We start from the raw sequence: 23,658 nt of genomic DNA on the forward strand, positions 1-23,658 counted from the left end.
AAGAATATCACAAAAATTTCTGAAAGATAGAACCTGTTCTAGAATTTTAAAAATATAAAATAAGGGGGAGAGAATGGAATGGACTGGGAGTCTGGGGTTCGTAGACACAAACTCTTACATTTAGACTGGATAAGCAATGAGGTCCTACTGTACAGCACAGGGAACCAGACCCAATCTCTTGGGACAGAACATGATGGGAGGTAACATGAGAAAGAGAATGTAACACATGTATACTGGGCTACTATGCTGTACAGCAGAAATTAACACAACATTGTAAACCAACTATACTTTAATAAAAAAATTTTAATATAACGTAACAAAATAGAGTCTACAAACCTAGACTGGATGCTAATTGTTTAAATGGGACTAGATATTAGATGATAATTATGAATCATTAATTTTCTTAAGTGTGACAATGATACTGTGTTTTGAAGAAACATCTTATTTTTCAGAGATGAATGCCAGAGAATTTAGCAGTAAAATGTCCTAATGCATAATCTAAGTTGAACTGATTCAACACAAACGAAAGACAGAGCAAACACAGAACACTAACTACTGCTGAACCCAAGTAATGGGCGTAAGTGATCCCTAGGCGAGTCTCTCAAGTGTCTTTTATGCATGAAAGTCCATAATAAAATTTGGAAAACAATTTAGTCTGTTCCTCAGAAGTGTGAAGAGACCACTGGAGCGGACTATAGCCTGTTCTTCAGAAAATTTACAAGAGTTGAGGTCAACTGGCACTTATAAACATTATCACATAATGGTATTTTCTAAAATATAACCCCAAGAAAAATTCAGCGAAAAATCCCATGTTTATATCATATGGAATGACCGCTATTTTGAAAAACAAAGATTCTTAACTGCTGGCCTTATATTACATTATACAAGACACACATCACAAATTACTTCTGCTTTATTTTATTTAGACTGTATTATTTTCTGAAAATCTGGTATCTACCTAAATGATTGAAAATAGTAGTGGAAACAAATACACAGAATAATTTATGAAGTCCTATACAATCTCACCATCTGAAAGTACGTACTTCTTTTCTGAAGATGTTACTAAAAAGAACCAACTAGTTATTTTGGATATCAAAGTAATCTATATTTATTTACTTTCTCATCATATCTCTCAAAAAATAACTTACATTTGGGAGTGTTTAAAAGATTATTTTACGGTTACCAACAGAATAAAAATGAAATTTATGCACCGATATGATTGCTTGAAGTTCCCGAGTTAGGATGCTGACTGTTACTTACTTCAAATGTTTTACGACAAGAGAACCCATTTTCTCAAACATTATTAAATTCGTTTGGCCCATTTAACTGAAAAAACCCACAGCACAGCGAGCTGCTGCATGAAGCCTGTAAAGGGGGTCAGGAGACAACCTAAACTTTTCAAAGGAGAACTTTTCTGATTTCTCTCTCTGCCGCTGAACCCGGGAAGACAGCAGGCCAGTTACTCAGGTAGAAAACTAGCCAGGTTCGAGGCAAAATGACTTTGCATATTCTCTAACAAGAACGGGATTGCTTTGGTGTAAAAGGCTGCACTCTGAGACTGAGGAGCAAAAGAGCATGTCCAGCCCCACAGACAGTCCTGACGCCCTACCTGCCAGCAAGGGTCTCCCAAGTGAAATAAGAATTTCTAGGATGGGAGTTCCCGTTGTGGCTCAGCGGAAACGAATCTGACTAGTATCCATGGGTTCGATCCCTGGCCTCACTCAGTAGGTTAAGGATCTGGCAGTGCCGTGAGCTGTGGTGCAGGTCGCAGATGCAGCTTGGATCCCACGATGCTGTGGCTCTGATTCGACCTCTAGCCTGGGAACCTCCATATGCCGGGGGGGAAGCCCTAAAGTAAACAAACAAGAAAAGAATTTCTAGGATGAAAGCAAAGGAAACCTTAAAAAAACCAAAAAGACAACTTAAAGAATGGGAGATAATAATTTCCAATGATGCAAATGACAAGGGTTTAATATCTAAAATATAGAAACAACTTATACAACCCAAGAGCAAAAAAGGGAACAACCAAATGGAAAAATGGGCAAAAGACCTGAACAGACATTTCTCCAAAGAAGATATACAGATGGCCAACAAGCACATGAAAAAATGCTCAACATCACTAATTATTAGAGAAATGCAAATCAAAACTACCACGAGATACCACCTCACACCAGTCAGAATGGCCATCATTAATAAGTCCACAAATAACAAATCCTGGAGAGGGTGTGGAGAAAAGGGAACCCTCCTGCACTGTTGGTGGGATTGTAAACTGGTACAACCACTATGGAAAACAGTATGGAGGTACCTAAGGAAACTAAACACAGAACTGCCATATGACCCAGCAATCCCACTCTTGGGAATCTATCCGGACAAAACTTTCCTTGAAAAAGCACATGCACCCGTATGTTCATTGCAGCACTATTCACAACAGCCAAGACATGGAAACAACCTAAACGGCCACTGACAGATGAATGAAGATGTGGTATATATACACAATGGAATACTACTCAGCCATAAAAAAGAACAAAATACTGCCATTTGCAACAACATGGATGGAACTAGAGACTCTCATATTGAGTGAAGTAAGTCAGAAAGACAAACAGCATACGACATCACTTACACCTGGAATCTAAGACACAGCACAAATTAAGCTTTCCACGGAAAAGAAAATCATGGACTTGGAGAACAGACTTGTGGTTGCCCGGGGAGAGAGGGAAGGAGTGAGATGGATTTGGGAGCAATCCCTGAGGGAAACGACTACATCTTGAACAGAACCTGGGGGAGCTCTAGCCTAAGGGAGCTCTTGAAAACAGTGGAGGTTTTGGTGGAAGCAATGAAGAGGAGGCTAGTAGTTCCAAGAGGGCAAATAAGCTACGCTGCAGGCCAGCTGGTTTACCAGAAAGAAACAGGAAAAGAAACAGTGAAGAAGAGCCCTCTTGGGGTCAGAACAAACCTCCAAGTCTAGCCTCAAAAACTGCCGCTACAGAGGGATCTACATTTAATAAGTCAGACTATGGGGCAATGTATGCCCGGGGGCACTGCGAAAACAATACAGTAACCAGTCACCAATTAGTGGAGGCTGAGAGACAGATATGAAACCAACAAATGTCTTAATAGAGAGATCAGAGGAAGAAACAGAGAACACTACCAAGACCCTGTCAGCCCAGGCAACGCCCAAGGCCGGCAACGGCCAAGTCCAAGGCCCCAGGGACTGACATCAGAAGCTTCTCAAATAGAAATACGTATTCTCCTTTCTTAACTGACTTTAAAAGCAACTGTATAAAACAGTATGTACATAATTGTATCGTTGGGACTACAGAAAAAGAACACTTGACAATAACATCATAAATAACATCATAAAGAAGGCGGACAGGAACAAAGCTGAACTACGGCTGGCAAATTACATTAGGTGGTAATTCAAATCCATGGGAACAAGTGAAGAGAACCAGAAACTGTAAATAAGGTTTTAATGTTAACAAATTAAATACGTGTTCCTCTTCTCAGATTTATAAAAGACAAAATCATATAAGGTAAAAATTTATAACAACATATACTGAGTTGATAACATATGTATGTTATAAATGGCACAAAAAAGGGGAAAGGGGGACCAAAGCTCAATAAGACAATGTTTATCTCACTGGAATCAAGTTAGTATAAATACGAAGCTGCTCCTGCGAGTCAAGATGTATATGATAAACTCTAGAGCAGCTACTAAGAAAATAACTCAAAAATATACAGTGAAAAAAATCATTGAAGGAATTAAAATGTTACAGTAGAAAATATTCACTTAATGCAAAAAAAAAGCAGTAAAGAAATAAAAGAATAAAGACATGAGACATAAAAATAGTGAAATGAAGACATAAATCCAACTCTATCAATAACAACATCACATATGGATGGAATAAACATTTCAACTAAGAGGAAGAGACTGTTCTCCCACTGAACTTAAAAACAAAACAGGAGTTCCCGTTGTGGCGCAGTGGTTAACGAATCCGACTAGGAACCATGAGGTTGCGGGTTCGGTCCCTGCCCTTGCTCAGTGGGTTAATGATCTGGCGTTGCCGTGAGCTGGGGTGTAGGTTGCAGACGCGGCTCGGATCCCGCGTTGCTGTGGCTCTGGCATAGGCCGGAGACTACAGCTCCGATTCGACCCCTAGCCTGGGAACCTCCATGTGCTGTGGGAGCGGCCCAGAGAAATAGCAAAAAGCCAAAATAAAGATAAAAAAAATAAAAAATAAAAAACAAGACCCAAATATACAGTGTCTAAAAAAGACACACTTGCAACTCAAAGACAAACGGACTGAAGATAAAAGACGGGTATAGAGATACCACAAAAGAGGAAAGAAGATAGACTGGCGATGCATCAGACGAATGGATTTTAAAATTAAAAATCCTAGTGCAGATAAAGATAACCCACAGAATGACAGAAAATATTTTTAATCATATATGTGATAGCAGACTTTTGTTGCTGTTGTCCTTTTAAGGCTGTACCCACGGCATATGGAAGTTCTCAGGCTAGGGGCCAAACTGGAGCTACAGCTGTCAGCCTACACCACAGCCACAGCAACGCCAAATCTGAGCAGCACCTGTGACCTACACCTCCACCGGCAACAGTGGATCCTTAACCCACTGAGCAAGGCCAGGGATCGAACCTACATCTTCATGGATACTGGTCGGGTTCGTTACTGCTGAGCCACAATGGGAACTCCTGTGATAAGGGACTTGTATCTAGACTATATATAAAGAACTATTACAATTCAATAATAAAAAGGCAAAGAACCCAATTTTAAAAATGTTTTTTTAAAGGAAAGAAACAAGTATTGGTGAGCATGTAGAGAAAGTGGAACCCTTGTATACTTATGGTGGAAGTTTTAATAGATATAGTAGCACTCTGAAAAACACTCTGGAAGTTCCTCAAAAGGTAAACAACATGGAGTTCCCGTCGTGGCGCAGTGGTTAACGAATCCGACTAGGAACCATGAGGTTGCAGGTTCGATCCCTGGCCTTGCTCAATGGGTTAAGAATCTGGCATTGCCATGAGCTGTGGTGTAGGTTGCAGACGTGGCTCGGATCCCGCGTTGCTGTGGCTCTGGTGTAGGCCGGTAGCTACAGCTCCGATTGGACCCCTAGCCTGGGAACCTCCATATGCCGTGGGAGCGGCTCAGGAAAAGGCAAAAAGACAAAAAAAGAGAAAAAAACAGCACAGAATCTTAACTTTCAAAATGTTACATCTCATGTTATTTCTTAAAAACTACGTTCACAGAGATGACAGACTGGTCCACGTGAAAAACAAATCATTTCAAATGTCTCTGAAGACTCCATATGAATTTAGTTAGATTTCAGGTAAATAAAATATTATGAATGAAGTAAAACAATTTATCAAAGCAGTGAAAAGAAATAACCAAGACTCCTAGAAAAACAAGCAAAAGTATGTCCTATTTCAAATTTCAAATGCAAAACTGAAATGCTTTTAAACATAAAAAAAGTCTACTTTATTTACATAACAGAATGAGTGAAAATTAAAACCACACAGAAATTTCATTCCCATATATACGGCCAAAACCCAAAATTCCTACAAAATATTCCACGACCAAGGCCATGGAAGACCAGGCTGGCTACAAAAGGGTACAACCTCTATGGACAGCAACCACTCTGGAATTCACCTTTGACCTAGTAATCAGGAAACCTATAACCAAAAAAAATCTAACAAAAAATACAAAAGATTCCATGCACAATGGTACTCCCTGCAACTTTATGAAAGAATAAAAAACTAGAAATAGCCAAATGACCAGTAATAAAGATATGACTGAAAAAAATATGGCTTTTCTTTTTTTTTTTCCTGGCCATGCCCACAGCATGTGGAAGTTCCTGGGCCAGGGATCACACCCAAGCCGCTGCAGCGACAATGCCAGATGCTTAGCCAGCTGAGCCACAAGAGAAGTCCTGAAAAACTTACAGTGCTTCCGTAAAAAGAGTACCGTGTAGCTAGAAAACGAAGATCTCTCCATATATTGTTATGAAGTGACTACCAAGATATCAACAAGTCTGGCACACCACACCTCTGTATAAGAAAGGGTGGGGAGTGTGCGCGTGTGCAAGGATACGTGTAAGTGCATAGTATACAATAAAAATATGCACAGAGACACATATACACACACATATACTATGTACAGAAAGATCACACACAACCACACCCACTGATACCACTTCTATGTTTGCTTACATCTTCAAAAAGAATCGAGAGAAGGAAGCGAAGTTAATTCCTAGGTATATTACCCAGTTTCTTTTTATAAAGTGCTACAAAAAGCAAGAGGAAAATTTGTTCTAGATTAAAAGATGTTTAAGAGACTATTAGCCAAATGTGATATACAGACCTAAGATGGATTCTGATTCAAACAAACCAACTATAAAAAGACATTTTTGAGACAACAAAAGAAAACCAAAAACATACAGGCACTAAGATTACATAATTATTGCTAGTTTTGTTAGATGGGACTGTGGTACTGTAATTAACTACATTTTTTGAATTTATAACTTTTAATTAGAGCAGGTTTCCCCCTCTTTAAAAACAGTGCTTATGTATTACATATTTAAAGAAATGAGAGCCTTTGTTTTACAGAAATGCCCAGGTTTCACTTTAAGATGTTCTCTACCCCACATATTTTTGGTGAGTTGATTACTTACTACACCTAGAAGCTTGCAGACTCAGGTCCAATGTCTTTAGCAAGACTATTCCACAGGCGGTGCTTTACACGTCCTATATACAGTCCTGTTGCTGAGGTGCTTCTCCCTCCTTGGCCTGATAAGCACTCACTTTTTCAGACCTGGCTCAGATGTCCCTTCATTCAGAAAAACCTCCCTAACCGCCAGTCCCACACTAAGGCAGCTTTCCCTACTAATCTAATAGCTACTCCAATAGCACTAGAATCGTCTACCCATCTGTCTCCCCAGTTAAGACCATGAACTCTGCACGGGACTAAGTATGCAGGGATCGACTGCATAGAGGCCTGGAGCCTAAAGGGGGCTTGGGGTGGGGGAGAGTTCCTGGAAATCCAGTCTTTACCCAGGAAAGGTGTTCTGGCCCAACTATCCATACTGGTAAGCAGACAGGCATAAAGCCAGGATCTGCGGCTAGTAGACAAGGGTGCCGCCCAGAAAGGAAGTAGACCTTCTGAGACTACCCAAGGGAACTTCTTGCACCTGGCGAACGCTCTTCTCTGTAAATGCTACCGCCCACAGCTTCATGAGACCTAGTGCAAAACGTAGGTTCTGATTCAGCAGGTCTGAGGGGAGGCCTGAGATTCTGCATTCCAGGTGGCACTGATGCTACTGGCCCGCAGACTACACTATAAGGCTTTTGCAGACCCAGAAATCAGCCCTCTCTCAGGGAACATGCAGCATTAACTCCGGCCTTATTAACCATCTCCTTTAAGCTAACACATTCTGAATCATTAAAAAAAACAAACAAGAAATCAAAACTTGAACTCTCCTGAAGCTGCTGGCCTCTTTCTTCCAACATATCACTGTCCCACTGTGAAAAGTATGCAATCTCTTATTCATCTACATATCTCCAGCTGGAAAACACAGGCCCTCAATAAATGCCTGTTACATGATGCTCAATATAACCTCAAAATATTAATTTTCTTCCCTGCTTGCTTCTTGTTAAGATATGTATGTTTACTGGGTCTGTCTCTCGCATTTGATCAATTCCATGAAGGCAGAGATCTCCCTGTGTGCTGTGGTTGTGTGTTCTGTCTGGCACACAAGGAGCATTCTGTAACATCTGCTGACTGAGCCTGATGCATGACAGAAACACACTACACTTGGGTTCCTGGTGAGAACACTGAGTAAGAACATATCCTTGGAGTTCCCATCGTGGCTCAGTGGTTAACAAATCTGACTAGTATCCATGAGGACACAGGTTCAATCCCTGGCCTTGCTCAGAGGGTTAAGGATCCTGTGTGGCTGTGGCTGTGGTGTAGGCCAGCAGCTATAGCTCTGATTGGACCCCAAGCCTGGGAACCTCCACATGCTGCAGGTGCGACCCTCAAAAAAGCACAAAAAAACTCCCCACACATCCTTCCTTTGGAGAGACTTAAAATGGTCACGTGTGCGCCTGGTTTTCACAGAAGCAGATAATACACACGGAAAGGATCATCAGGTATGCCTAACAGAGAAGAAGATGGCATGATATCATATATTACGCTTTTTCACAGACAACCTCATCAACATAGGAAAAAACGTTTAATGAAAGGTACCTCAGTCTTCCCACACTCATCAGGCGGATCCTGGTGTATGGCCATTTGATACTTGACATATAAAGAAAAAGACTGGCTGAAGGACGACTTGAACTCTGGGTCCTCAAAGGAGACAGGTACTAACCTCACCTTCAGAGCAAGGAAAATACAAGCAAATGCTATTGTAACATCTCTACCTGATGACATGCTTCTGAAGGTGAGGCCAGAGTACATCTCTGCAAATCCACTTCCAAAGCTCAGCACAGGAATTGTTTATAAAATGAACAAACCCTGGAACAGGCTGACTGGCCCAGAGCCTGAAGCATGAACTTTATACAGATACTTACAAAAAATTGAAACTCATAAGGGCCAGGACAATTTTTCTTTTATTCTGGTTTTCTACCTACCTATTGTGGTTCTCAGCATACATCAGTCAATACTGCTGCTCATGATAATGGCTACTACCTGTGTCACCTCTACCTACATTAGGGCTTTAAAATTCCTCCCTGTCCAGATTTTCTCGGGTAATTTAATTTGTAAAATTATAAGCATATGGGGATTTCTTTCTTTCTTTTTTTTTTTTTTTTGGCTTTTTAGGGCTGTACCTAAGGCACATGGAAGTTCCCAGGCTAGGGGATGAATCAGAGCTGCAGCTGCCAGCCTGCGCCACAGTCACAGCCACACCACAGCCAAGCTACATCCGTGATGTATAACACAGGCCGCGGCAACACCAGATTCTTAGCCCACAGAGCGAGGCCAGGGATCGAACCCGCATCCTCATGGATACTAGTCGGATCCATCTCCACTGCGCCACAACGGGTACTCCCTGAGATTTCAATTAAACACTCTGTGTGGGTGGTATATCAATAAAGAGTAATTTAGCTGTTATAGATGCTTTCTACACATGACTTTTAAATGGAGATAAAGCATATTAACTGTGTTGTACAAAGAAAGCCTACCATAAAAATGGGTTAAATTTTTTCTTGGAAATATTTTAACTTAGAGGTCTGTAAATTACTAATTTTTTAAATAAATGCATCTTAACACAGTGGCTTTAAATAGAGATATTTCATTTTATGTGTTACTTCCCACTTTAAAATTATACACTAAAGGCACTTAACCCACACTAGGTAAAATTTGCACTTTCAGAATGCCCATTATTCCAGTCTTATCTCTTTGCAGATGTACTGCAAACTGAATATAAATAAAATGTACCAAAAATAAACCAAGAACTTATATGATGATATCAAATAGAGGGGAAAGTTCTGTTTGCACAGAAAAATTACACTTGGCCTGCTGACCTGGCTCACGGTTGGCTTATCAGGTGGATCCTTGTGAATAACCATCTGGTAACGTTTATAGACCTGGTAAGACTCCTGAAATGTGGCTTTGAACTGAGAACTTTGTGGAGATGATCTCACCACCCTCACCTTCAGAAGGAGTTAAAAAACAACGTTCATTAATTTATTTATTTATTCCATGGAATATGGATTAAGTTTCTCCCACCCAAGAGAACCAAAAGTTCCAACACAGATATTAAAAGCATAAACAGACAATAATATTTTAACATTAAAAATCAACCAGTTACCACAATACTGTAAATCAACTGAACTTCAATAAAACTTTAAAAAAATGAAAAAAAAATTAATTTTCTTAACATCAGGTATTTTATTAACAATGTAGCTAACGGGGGAAAAAAAGGAATTTTTTTCTATGAAAGAAAATTAAAGGTTAAAATTGTGTTAAAAAAAAAACAATCAACCAGTTAGTAAATAAAGAACATTTTGGAGTTATTTCTCCAAATTGCAGACACATTAAGAAGACAGAGGATCCTGGCTAAATCGAAAGACTAAGCTCTCTGACTGCATCACATTCAACTGCCCCTACTGTAAAGCGGCAGAACACCTGTGGCACTCAAGACACGGACATAAACAAATGCTCTTTAGTATCATTTGTAGGTAACCCACCTTCAGTAAAACAATCCGAAAGACTTAAAATGTGGTTATATTTTGGGAGTACTCTTTCATGTATTATTAACCTTAAATTTACAACTTTCTTTTTTATAAGTGAAAAAGACAACCCTCAAACAGTAGTTCTATTTCACAGCATACTTTAAAAGGAAGATCTACAGTCAGATTTCCTTTACTCAAATCTTAATGTCACCATTTTAGTCCAGCAAATAAATTAACCTCCCTGTGCCTTAATTTCCTCATATATAAAATGAGGATGCATTAAAAGGAATAACTGAACATAGTAATGGCTAACATTTTAATGTTAATTAGTCACACATCAGTTAAAATGTTAGCAAAACAGTGTAGTCAAATAGAAAATCAAATGCAGTGTAACAGGTTTAATTGGAAACGTCTCGTCTGTGCCACAAGTTCTCCTGTAAAGAAAGGGTGACACCCAGTGGACAACAAAGATCTATGCACCCTGGGTATCATTCCCTTAAAAAAGCCTAAGTTGCCTGCTGGAGAGCTGATGTATTAGGTCAGCCTGGTACCCTGAATACATCACTACTTGATCAAAAGATAAAAGACTCTTCATAAGACATTTTAAGTAGTGTGTACATTTCTCTTTACAATTTGAGAAGGAGAAAGTCATTACCAAAATCAGTAGCCAAGAAATTATAACATTCAATATCACTAAAACTTCTATCTGATAATATATATTGTCCTAAGGTTTAAAGTACACCAAAGTAAATTTTTAATATCAGGTCTTTAGTGAGAGGCGATGTCCTTAAATGATATTAAGCTATAGATTCAAAGGCTGACCAGTTTATTCATCAAGTACAAGAATATAATAAAATTATTGTGGCTAACGTTTTAAGGAAAAAAATTATAAATACCAAACTAGAGTTAAAAAATCTAGGGGTTCCCATTATGGCTCAGTGGAAACGAATCAGTATCCATGAGGATGCGATTTTAATCCCTGGCCTCACTCATCGGGTTAAGGATCCCGTGTTGCCATGAGCTGTGGTGCAGCTCGGATCTGGCACTGCTGCGGCTGTGGCAAAGGCCAGCAGCTACAGCTCCAATCTGACCCCAGCCCAGGAACTTCCATTTGCCTCAGGTGTGGCCCTAAAAAAAAAAAAAAAAAATGTGTGTGTATATATATGTGTGTGTGTATATATATATATATATGGACTTAACCTGGAACATAAGTTAATTTGGGAAAAATAGGAAGAATACTCTAAAAAATATTCATGCTATGCCTAAATTGGTTTGGGGGAATTAATGAGCAGATCATAGCAGTACATTTAGGATTGTTTAATTCTTAACTGCTGGCTTGCCTATGTAATACCATTTGCTGCCTTGATCAAGATCAGAATATTAGAATGGATGAAACACTGATTTGTCTACTGTGATCTATTCTCTTTCACTATCTAAATCAACACTGCCAAAAATGAAATTTTAGGAATTCCCATCATGGCTCAGCGGTTAACAAATCCATGAGGAACCATGAGGTTTTGGGTTTGATCCCTGGCCTCACTCAGTGTGTTAAGGATCCAGCATTGCTGTGAGCTGTGGTGTAGGCCAGCGGCTACAGCTCCAATTAGACCCTGGGCACCTCCATATGCCACGGGTGCGGCCCTAGAAAAGACAAAAAAAAAAAAAAAAGAAAGCAATTTTAAATAGTATTTTTCTGTTCTACTCTAGCTACTAAATTTCAGTCAAGGGATACAAAAAGCCAGAATGCCTCACACAACACACGAAAACTGGAATTTTCACAACTTCAGTCTCCAATTGCCTATTTTTTTACTCTCAAAAAAATCAAGTTTTTCTCAAGTAGCAATTAACTTAGAAAATATAAATGCCACTCCATCCATAATTCACTCCAAAGGGAATTAAATTTAATTCTCTATTATAATATATAGATATAGCAAAGTATCAACTGCATCATCTCAAGAGAAAGGAAACAAAGTATCAACCACAAACACCCTCCAAATTACCTCTAACTTGTGTGATGCATTCTCTGGTAAAGATTCAAAAATTAAATCCTCAAGTGACTTGGGCTGGTTGGATTTAGCCTTTGGTGGGGATGAAGACAGTGGTTCACACTGAGCCTGGAGTCCCTCAAGTTCACCAGCTCGGTTCTGCCGCATGAGTTTTAACCTTTTCCTTTCTTTCCGGATTTCTTTGGCTTTTCGACATGGAGGCTTACTCAAATCTGCCCCTTTGCCTAAAAAAGAATTTTAAAATATTAGACCTACCACATTTGGCTCTAGAAATATTTTTTAAAAGCCTCAAAAGTTTCTACAAAATAAATCCAAAGAGTCCTAACTATGAGGTTTGCCATCAGCAGCTATTTCAGAGGATCACGGTGCAAAGCTCTAAGGTGATCCTTATTTTTTATTTTTATTTTTTTTCCTTTTGTCTTTTGTCTTTTTAGGGCCACACCTGCAGCATATGGAGCTTCCCAGGATAGGGGTCTAATCGGAGCTGTAGCTGCCAGCCTACACCAGAGCCACAGCAACTCGGGATCCAAGTAGCGTCTGTGACCTAAACCACAGCTCATGGCAACACTGGATCCTTAACCCACTGAGCGAGGCCAGGGATCGAACCCGCAACCTCATGGTTCCTAGTCGGATTCGTTTCCGCTATGCTATGATGGGAACTCCCTTCTTTTTTTGTTTTAGGGTGATCTTTAAATTCTACCATTGAAGCAGGAATTGCCAGAGAAAGTAGTTACAGAAACTCCTCAGGCAGCTCTTATGGCTGGCAAAATTTTTTCAACATTCATCCACTTCTCTGCCTTTGTAAGAAAAACATAACCAAATACCTTCTGCTTCAGGACACTGCTGTCTCCAGCTCATCTCTGAGGGACATTTCTCAGAAACCACTAGTGACAGAAATGTTTAGGAAGCAGGTGTCAATGAGTACTGGTCCCAGAACATACCCTGTCAGGTTTGCGTTGTTGTTGTTTTTTTACAGTCGCAATTGCGTTCCCAGGCTAGGGGGTGAATTGGAGCTGCAGCTGAGGCCTACACCCCAGCCATAGCAACACTGGATCCGAGCTGCATCTTGCTTACTTAACCCACACAGCAAGGCAGGGAAGGAACCTGCATCCTCACAAGACAACATCAGGTCCTCAAACCCACTGAGTCACAATGGGAACTCCCGTCTGGAAGGTTTTTTAATGAAAAAACTATCCCTGCTCAGTTCAACATATTTGTGTCTCTCTCCATCTGAGCGTTCAGACTACGTTTCCCTCCAGGAGTCTTATAGGATCTGGTTTTACATTTAGGTCTTTTGTCCAATTTGAGTTAATTTTGTACGGTGTTGGAGAATGTTCTAATTTCATTTTTTTTTTTTTCAGGGCCACACCTGTGGGATATGGAGGTTCCCAGGCTAGGGGTCGAATTGGAACTATAGCTGCTGACCTACACCACAGCCACAGCAACACATGACCCAAGCTGTGTGTGCTACCTACACCACAGCTCATGGCAACACTGGATCCTTAACCCACTAAGCAAGGCCAGGGATCAAATCCGTGTCTTCATGGATATTAGATTCGTTTCCACTGAGCCATGACAGGAACTCCTAATTTCATTCTTTTACATGTAGCTGTCATACTGTAATTCTGAAACTACTGTGTAATGTGGGATAAAGCAAAATGGGTACCTGTGACAGTCTACTACCACCATGCCCAATGTCCTTGAGAACTAGGTTTCTCAGTGTAGAAGACACAAGACACAAATGTAAAACAAACAAGATAAAAACACTATAGTACTGAATTTGAATTGAAAATGTCAATATGAACACATGAACCATTAAATCTATTCACTGAAAAGAACTACAAAACAATGACCCAGCCAGTAGTGCCAGTGTCCAGTCTGTCATCTCCAAATACCGTTTCCACTGAAAGGAACAAGCTGACCTGGGAGCATCATGTCGTATCAGAGAGCAAGGAAGCTGTCATGCCCACTACAACTCTATCCAAGACTCAGAAGCCCATTTAGAGACGCTCCCATAGGAGTAAAGAATTGCAACAGGGCAAATGTGTTTAGATATGTAAGTTCACAATGATACCACACACACACACAAATTAACCGGTCACTGGTGGAAGTTACCTTGAAGAACAGAAGATAAAATGTAAAAATTAACGGGATTCTCACTGTGGCTCCGAGGTATCAAATCCAACTAGCATCCATGAGGACAGTGGTTTGATCCCTGGCCTTGCTCAATGGGTTAAGAATCTGGTGCTGCCATGAGCTGCCCGGATCCCAGGTTGCTGTGGCTGGGGCGTAGGCCAGCAGCTGTAGCTCCAATTCAACCCCTAGCCAGGGAACTTCCATATGCCACAGGTACGGCTCTGAAAAGCCAAAAAATAAAAATAAAAATAAAAATAAAAAAAGTAAAAGTTAAGAACTTACCTTAAGGGAAACAAAGAGATGAAGGGAAAATATTCTTTACAGAAGTACTCCAATCAATAAAACAAAAAAATGACAGAATTGGAATATCAAACAGACCAATGGACTTACACATAGACCATCCATGGCTACTGGCACTAACAAGAGAGGCACCCAGATATTATGCGTCTCCTGAAACAACAGCCCACCACTCATGAAATAATCCTCAAATCCTTACCAAGCCTCCAATCAATAATTTGAATTTGAATCTGATTAAGACATACCTCCCTCCAAAAACAAAAAAATCAATTCAATCGTGAATCTGATCACGGTTCTGGATTAGGAGTTCTCATCATGGCTTAGCAGAAATGAATCTGACTAGTATCCATGAGGACATAGGTTCGATCCCTGGCCTCACTCAGTGAGTTAAGGATCCAGTGTTGCCGTGAGCTGTGCTGTAGGTCACAGATGCAGCTCAGATCTGGTGTGCCTGTGGCTATGGCACAGACCAGCATCTACAGCCTACAGAGCTAATTCAACCCCTACCCCAAGAACTTCCATATGCCATGGGCACTAAAAAGACAAAATATACAAAATAAATAAATAAATAAATTTTTTTTAAAAAAAAAGGTTCTAGGAGTTCCCATCGTGGCGCAGTGGTTAACGAATCCGACTAGGAACCATGAGATTGCGGGTTCAATCCCTGCCCTTGCTCAGTGGGTTAACGATCCGGCATTGCCGTGAGCTGTGGTGTAGGTTGCAGATGCGGCTCGGATCTGGTGTTGCTGTGGCTCTGGCATAGGCCGGTGGCTACAGCTCTGATTCAACCCCTAGCCTGGGAACCTCCATATGCCGCGGGAGCAGCCCAAGAAATAGCAACAACAACAACAACAAAAAAAGACAAAAGACAAAAAAAAAGGTTCTAGATCAATGATCAATTTATAGGCAGGCATGTTAAAGTGCACTGCAGATGTAATGGGTCAAATACAGAGAGTGGGACCAACACCCAGAACAACCAACCCAGTGTCTTCAACAAATAAACTGCAAATAAAAAAGTGGGAGTAAAGTTTTCGGGTTTTTTTTTTTTTTTTTTTGAAGTGAGAGTGATGGAATAGGAACCTACAAATCTAAGTGTTTGTTTGTTTTTTTTTTCTCTTTAGGGCCGCATTCAAGGCACATGGAGATCCCCAGGCTAGGGGTCCAATCCGAGCTACAGCTGCTGGCCACAGTCATAGCTACAGCAACGCCAGATCCGAGCGGTGTCTGTGACCTACACCACAGCTCACGGCCAATGCCAGATCCTTAACCCTGTGAGTGAGGCCAGGGATTGAACCCATATACTCATGGTTCCTAGTCGGATTCATTTCCGCCGCTCTGCAACAGGAACTCCTAAAGAGATTTTTAAAATACACCAACCTGATTTCCCATTGTGGCTCAGTGGGTTGAGAACCCAAATAGTATCTGCGATGATACAGGTTCACTCTCCAGCCTTGGCCAGTGGGTGGAGGATCCCGTGTTGCCGCAAGCTGTGACGTAGACTGCAGGTGCATCTTGGATCTGGAGTTGCCATGGCTGTGGCATAGGCTGGCAGCCGCAGTGCCAATTCAACCCCTAGCTCAGGAACTTCCATGTGTTGCCAGTGCAGCTATAAAAGAAAAAAATTTTTCAAATAAAAAAATAAAAATAAAATACACCAACCAATTGAAACATGTGGACGTTATCTGGTCCACAAATAAATACTGCAAACAAATGTTTAAAAACTGGAAATTTAACAATGTATATCAGTAACATTAATATGCTTTTTAAAGTACTTAGCATTCAGAAATGTAGTCTGAAATGAAGGAGGATATAATGTCTACAAGTTGCTTCAGTACAATACTGGAAGGGGAAATTGGATACAGATGAAACAAGAGGAGCCATCACTTTAAAAACAACAAATAAGCTCATAGGAAAGAGATCAGATTTGCGGTCAAGGAGGGGACTGGATGAAGGTAAGTCAAAAGGTACAGATTTCCAGTTACAAGCACTACCTGGGGTGTAATGTACAACATGAGAAATGAACACTACTGTATGTTACGCAGGAAACTTATTAAGAGAGTAAGTCCTAAAAAAGAATCTATACACCTATGTGTAACTGGGTCACCATGCTGTACGGCAGAAAATTGACAGAACACTGTAAACCAGCTATAATGAAAAAAATAAAAATCACTATATAAAGATTTTTAAAGATTAAATTTTTAAAAGAGAGTAAGTCCCTGAGTGCTCTTCACAGGAAAAAATTTTTTCTAGTTCTTTAATTTTGTACCTGAGATGATGTTACTGCAATAATCATTTCATGATATAAATCAAAGCATTATGCTGTATAACATAAACTTACACAGTTCTGTAGTTCAACTATATCTCAATAAAACAGGAAGGAAAAAAAAGAATGGCCATAATGAGCCAATAATTGTTTCAGGGAGTGCTCTCATGGTGCAGTAGGTTAAGGATCCAGCCTTGTCACTGCTGTGGTATGGGTTCAATCCATGGCTGGGGAACTTCCACACGCCATGGACGTGGCCAAAAATAATAATAATAATGTTTCAAATGATGGTTGGGTACATGGAAACTCATTAAAATATTCAGGCTATGTAGGTCTATCTTTGAAATTCTCTGAAATGAAGGATTTCCAATTTTTATAAACTAAAAGTAATTTTTACGATAAAAAATACAAATAGTGAACAGACTCCAATGCCAGAGAGTGAGTTGAAAGAAATTATCTAAATCATCCAAGATATTTCACTGGACTATTCTTACCAATTAAGATGAAATCCCAGGGCAACATCAATTTAAATTCCATAAAATCCTGGGAGTTCCCGTCGTGGCGCAGCGGAAACTAATCTGACTAGGAACCATGAGATTGCAGGTTTGATCCTTGGCCTTGCTCAGTGGGTTGAGGATCTGGTGTTGCCATGAGCTGTGGTGTAGGTCACAGATGCAGCTCGGATCCTGCATTGCTGTGGCTCTGGCGTAGGCCAGCAGCTGTAGCTCCGACTGGACCCCTAGCCTGGGAACCTCCATGTGCCACGGATGTGACCCCAAAAAGACAAAAGACAAAAAAATAAAAAATAAATTCCATGAAATCCTTACATTAAAAAATACTATTCAGGAGTTCTCACTGTGGCTCAGAGGGAAAGAACCCAACACAGTCTCCATGAGGATACAGGTTCGCTCCCTGGCCTCACTCAGTGGGTTAAGGAACCAGCAAGCTGTGGGGTAGGTCTCAGATACAGTTCAGATCTGCCACTACTGTGACTGTGGTGTGGGCCAGCGGCTGCAGCTCCAATTTGATCCCTAGCCTGACCCCTAGCCCATATGCCATAGCTGCGGCCATAAAAAGGGGAAAAAAAAACTATTAAATAAAAATGCAAACAAAATTTTCTGTGCCTTAACATATGTAACTTACAATTCAAACAAAAAAACTAAAATAGTATTAAAAGTCTCTCCCTCGGATTATTTTGTTTATTATTTTTTATTTTTTTATTTTTTTTTGTCTTTTTGCCTTTTCTTGGGCCGCTCCCGCGGCATATGGAAGTTCCCAGGCTAGGGGTGTAATTGGAGCTGTAGCCATGGGCCTACGCCAGAGTCACAGCAACGCGGGATCCGAGCCGAGTCTGCAACCCACACCACAGCTCACGGCAACGCCAGATCCTTAACCCACTGAGCAAGGGCCGGGATCAGACCCACAGCCTCACGGTTCCTAGTCGGAGTCATCACCCAATGTGCCACGATGGGAACTCCTGGATACTTTTTCTAAGCGTAATTCTTTTGTAAGTGATGATATAGAAAGAAGCCTTACCTTACTAAAAGTGACATTATATAACTAAATCTAGAAATTTTTAAACTACAATTAATTTTGATTACAGAAAGAAATATAATGATAAATTGAATTTTACAATGTCTATATTTCGGACATAGTATCTAAAACTTACTCTGTCTCACTTAACAGTGAAAATAGAAAGTTTAGCACCATAACTTTTCATGGACAAAAATTTGATTCTCAGACCTCTAGGGCATTAAGGGTAGTAAAAGAAATGGAACTCCTGGAGTTCCCATCGTGGCTCAGCGGAAACGAATCTGACTAGTATTCATGAGGACACAGGTTCGATCGATCCCTGGCCTCACTCAGTAGGTTTAAGGATCCCACGTTGCCGTGAGCTGTGGTGTAGGCCACAGATGCAGCTCTGATTCAACCCCTAGCCTGGGAACATCCATATGCCACAAGTGTGACCCTTTTAAAACAAAACAAACAAACAAAAAATGGAACTCTTGTGAAATGTCTATGTTTGGGGACAATGCGGCTGTTTCGGACGTTTTACACAAGATAATTTGTTCATCTAAATCCAGGTAATAGTAAGTTGTGTAAACTTTACAGATTTCATGAGTAATTGAACTTTAGCTCATGAGCGGGCCCAGGATTGCAACGTCTCCAGCACCACAAGAAAGTCACTGGATGCGGCTTTAACACGGCCTGACAACAAACATTCACTACCTGGCTTTGGAACTGTATGCACTTTAACTGAACGTGACGGTTCCCCAGAGCCCAACTTCTCTTCAATATCTTGTGACTGAATTAATTCATTGGCGTCTTCCCTCTTTGAGCTCTTTCCTTTCTGCTTCTCTTCACTCTCTAAGCTCTCTCTGAGGTCATCACTGAGCGCTGTAAGGTCACACTGTATATCCAATTTATTTATTAATGCAAAGTCACCAGCAACAGCATCCTCCGCAGTAGGCTCCATGGGCTCATCTACAAACAAAAGAAATCAAAGTCCATCAGCCAGGCACGCGGCACAATTAAGACACACAGGGGGAAAAAATGTCCCTTTAAAAACCCAACCTGGCAGGGACTCCTGAGTGACCACCAAAGCCACCCCATCTTCCAAAGTCAGAGCTGTAGGTAAGACTGTGGTGCCCCAGCAAGGGAAAGCCCGCCTGGCCCTTTGCAAGCCATAACCAAGCTCCTGCCAGTGGAACAACCAAATCGACAAGGCCAATTTTGCCTGGTTTGTTGTAAAGGAAATCTGTGACCCTGAACTTCCACCCTGGCTGCTCCCCACTCACTGGATGAGTAAAAACCACATGCCAAAGAGAGCCCCAAAATGGCTGGGGCTGGGGAGCAGGGCTGCAGGCCAACCTGGAACCCCCCACACTAGGCTGTTACATGAGGACAGAAACAGGCTTCTATCATTTTTCATTCATTGCATTTTGGTGTCTCTTCGTTACAGCTGATTGGTTTTTTTACCCTAATGAGTACATCACTCCCATGAATTAAGTTGCAGATATAAATAATTCAGAAGCCTCCAAGTCAAATCAAAAAGCAAATGCAAATGCTACAAAAAAAGACAGGCAATTCTCAACTTACAAATGGACAGCATTCTCAAAACTTATCTGGATGTTAATTTTTGAAACTCAGAACATGATTCCTGGCTGCTCAAAAATATTATATATGACTAACCAAGAAAATTTGTTTAACCTTTAAGGTTATATACCAACAATACTGAACAGAGCTACACCAGAAATTCTAATGTTTCCAGCATGGCCCAGAGCCTTCCAGCTTCTTTGTTGCCACAGCTCTGCCAGGTCTGCTCCAAGCTGTCCTGAATTCTGGTCTGTTAAGGACAGTGCAGGAGGGCAAAGAACTCACCTGTTTTGCCAGCCACGGTAACATCAGTGCTTAAAAGAGGGGCTGTAACATTATAAGGCATTCAAGACATACCTGGGGAACGAATTAACAAGCTAGGACTGGGTGGGAGGCTCCCAGGGTTAGCCATTTCCTATGGCAGAAGTGAGAAGGAGCGCTAAGAATGGAAGGCATTCCTAATGCTTATGGTCATGTATTAGGCAGTGCCTAGAGGAAAACTTAAAAAAAAAAAAAGACAAGCAAAAACACTAAAAAACTGGAAAAAAAAAACAAAACACAACTATCTGCACCCCAAGTTAATTCTGTGTTATTGATTATCTTTTAATTCACAAGACCTGACTCAAACATGGAAAATCTGACCTCAACTCAGCGTTATAAGTGATTATGCAATCTTGCATAAGTTGCAAACAAGCTTCCATTTCTCCAGAGATAACATCACTTTCTACTTATATTATTAAGATTTATTAAGATCTAACAGGATCATACTATTAGATATTATGAGGAGCAAATAAAATCAAAAGTTCTCAAAGAATTGTGAAAACTAAAATTTCAATAAACCCCAGGAAATCACATCTTTAAAATGGTCTGCCCTTCTTCCCAAGCTAGACTTTCCCTGGCATGTTATCTCCAGGTCCTTGACTTGGGGGCCAGAGGTAACAGCGACAGCAGTGCTAAGAGCAATCATCACCATTAGAGTAGCAGCAGTACCTGACTTCGTGGGACCCCTTTGCCCTGCCTAAGAAACGCCTGAAAGTGAGAACCTTGGAAAGAAACATCAATTTAAACAGTTGTGAGACTTCCATCTCATCTTACCCTCACAATTGCCTTTTGAAATTTCCCCTTTAGCCAGAAATTTCAACATTTTTTTCAAAACCTTCTTGTGAGACTTTGATGGCTGAAACTGTAAAGGTCGGCACCTAGGAAAAAGCAAAATAAATATTTTAAAAGTGAACTCAAATTGTGAAGAAATAAAATCAGTTCTGGACAGTAGTATGATGAGGCAAAGCTCATGCCTAGGATTTCCGGGTAAAGACAGGACTTAGTGTAGCCTCTAATCCCACCTCAAATCTCATTAAAACTACAGTGAAGGGAAGAGAAAGAAAGAAAGGAAGAAGAAAAGAAAGGAGGAAAGGAAAAGAAAGGAAGAGAGGGAGAGAGAAAGAAAGAATACTAGGAAAAAAGAATGAGAGAAATGTTGGAATCTAGAAAGCAGATGTACAAGTGCTAAGTGACTTAGCAAACCAAAGAAAGCTGAATCCTAAGCCAACAGTGGGAAAAGCCAATAACATATCCAGTTTTCCCTGCAAAACCCAGAGAAGTCTAGGGACTGGTAATTGCTGATAACTCAGGAGATATGAGTGAAAGTGGATCTAAAACTAGGAAGCTTCCTGGAAAGTCCATTTTGGAAGCAATTTGGTATCTGATATTCTCCCCCCTGATCTGTACAGAGGACTCTCTATACAATCTAGCAGAAAATTGCAAACTTTTGGGAAAGAGTGAAAACAAAGCCTCTTAAAGGATGCAGGCACAGCTGAAAGCAATGGAGCTGTACTGGCAACAGCAGGCTTAAATGAAAATCTATGTGCTGAAGGTCGAGTCCTCCGACCCACTTCCCCAACCCAGCCCCAGGACATCAGCAGACGCTTTCTCTCCAGAATGTGTTCAGAGCTAAAGACACTGACATCAGGGATTCTCCCAAAGAACAACCTAGCCAGACCACCCTGCCTAAAGCCGGGTAACAGCCCAGCCAGACCACCCTGCTTAAAGCCGGGTCACAGTCAACAAGACCCATGGGGTACATAAAATTTCCAACAGGACACTGGAAAGCCAGAATCACTGGAGGAAGGCCTCTAACACAAAGTTAGGTGCCAAAAAAAATGGAGGATAGAGAGAATACAGGAAGAAGGGAATCTAAAAAAAATGAGTCCGAGAACAAAAATCCCTCTTAGAAGTAAAAATATAATAGAAGAAATAAAAAATTAAGTAAGAAGACAAAAAAAAAAACCCTCGAAAATAAAGCTGAGGAAATCTCCTAAAAGATATGGAAAACTGAAAAGAAAAAAAATTAGAGTACAGGTCTAAAAGGCCCAAGGTCTGAATAAAGACATAAGAGAAGACGAGAAGGAAGAAACTGTCAACAAGAGGGTCTTAACACAAGAAAACTCCCCTGAAGGACAGATGAGAGGAGCCTAGACAAGAAGGGCCCTCAAGTCCCAATTAATGAATGAAAACAGACACACCACCAGACATGTTATGACACATCAGAACACTGAAGGCAAAACATTTTGGACAGAGAAACAAGAGTCAGACAGAATGCCACTGGACTTCTCAACAGCAATAAGACAACTAAGGAACAAAGATTTTAAAATTCTAAAGGAAAATTATTTTCAATCTATACCTCTATACCCAGTCAAACTCTAGTTTGAGTACTGAATAAAAACATTTCAGATGCATTAGGTCTCAAAAAATTCACCTTATGCACTTTTTCGCAGGAAGTTATTGAAAGATGTGCTTCACTAAAATGAAGGAATAAAACAAGAATGAGGATAGAGGAGATAAGATTCAACTCGAGGCCCAAAGAGAATCCTCAAGATGACAGTAAAAAAGAGATCCCAGGAGTTCCCATTGTGGCACAGTGGTTAATGAATCCGACTAAGTTGCAAGTTCGATCCCTGCCCTTGCTCAATGGGTTAAGGATCTGGTGTTGCCGTGAGCTGTGGTGTAGGTCGCAGACGTGGCTTGGTCCCGAGTTGCTGTGGCTGTGGCGTAGGCCGGCAGCTACAGCTCTGATTGGACCCCTAGCCTGGGAACCTCCATATGCCATGGGAGCGGCCCAAGAAAAGGCAAAAAGACCAAAAAAAAAAAGAGAGATTCCCAGAATGACAGGCATGCGTCAGGTAGAGAGGAAGCCTGTTCAGATCAGAGCAAGCCACAAAGCCTCTACAAGAGATTTTTACCAAGAAGATAAAAATGACAGAATACCTGAAGCATCTAAACATAGCAAAAGGAAATTTTCACCACTGGGGAGCATTTCTAGATAAACTATTATTACGCAAACAAAATGACAATGATCAACTCTAGGGAAAGTAAAAACTTGTGCAGGAAAGAAAAAGTAGTCATGGGCTACTATGAGTCTGAGCTGTGAAGCCATATGAGGTGACCACATCTACCCAAAATGAGCTGTTTCTAAGTTGGGAAGTCAGGGATGAGGACAAATAGGAGCTTGAACATGAAGAGGGAATAGGTGTGAAATAAAATTAAATCCTTATTTTTCAAAGAAAGAAGCCCAGAAACAATGGAGAAAACCAATTTTTTAAAAAATCGAGTATTATAATAAATATGTTACTTAAAGGTAGAAAGATGGCAAAAGAATCAGTTAAAAGATTTGA

At 40.6% G+C, this 23,658-nt stretch overlaps 1 protein-coding gene across 7 annotated transcripts in view; it reads right to left on the reverse strand.

Moving 5' to 3' along the window:
• ATE1 (arginyltransferase 1) overlaps positions 1–23,658 on the reverse strand; it is a 163,803-nt gene that overhangs the window by 131,850 nt on the left and 8,295 nt on the right. For 4 of the 7 annotated variants that reach the window (XM_047762709.1, XM_047762708.1, XM_047762713.1 and 1 more), the window contains 4 exons: positions 21,083–21,186; positions 19,121–19,375; positions 12,190–12,419; positions 9,539–9,667 (listed from right to left, as the gene is read on the reverse strand). In XM_047762709.1, coding sequence (XP_047618665.1) covers positions 9,539–9,667; positions 12,190–12,419; positions 19,121–19,375; positions 21,083–21,186 — 718 coding nt within the window. Of the gene's footprint in view, positions 1–8,258; positions 8,388–9,538; positions 9,668–12,189; positions 12,420–19,120; positions 19,376–21,082; positions 21,187–23,658 lie in introns of all 7 variants that reach the window. The other 3 variants (XM_047762710.1, XM_047762706.1, XM_047762711.1) reach the window with 2 other exon arrangements.

The sequence above is a fragment of the Phacochoerus africanus genome, chromosome 15, assembly GCF_016906955.1.
Source record: "Phacochoerus africanus isolate WHEZ1 chromosome 15, ROS_Pafr_v1, whole genome shotgun sequence".
Taxonomy (NCBI): Eukaryota; Metazoa; Chordata; class Mammalia; order Artiodactyla; family Suidae; genus Phacochoerus; species Phacochoerus africanus.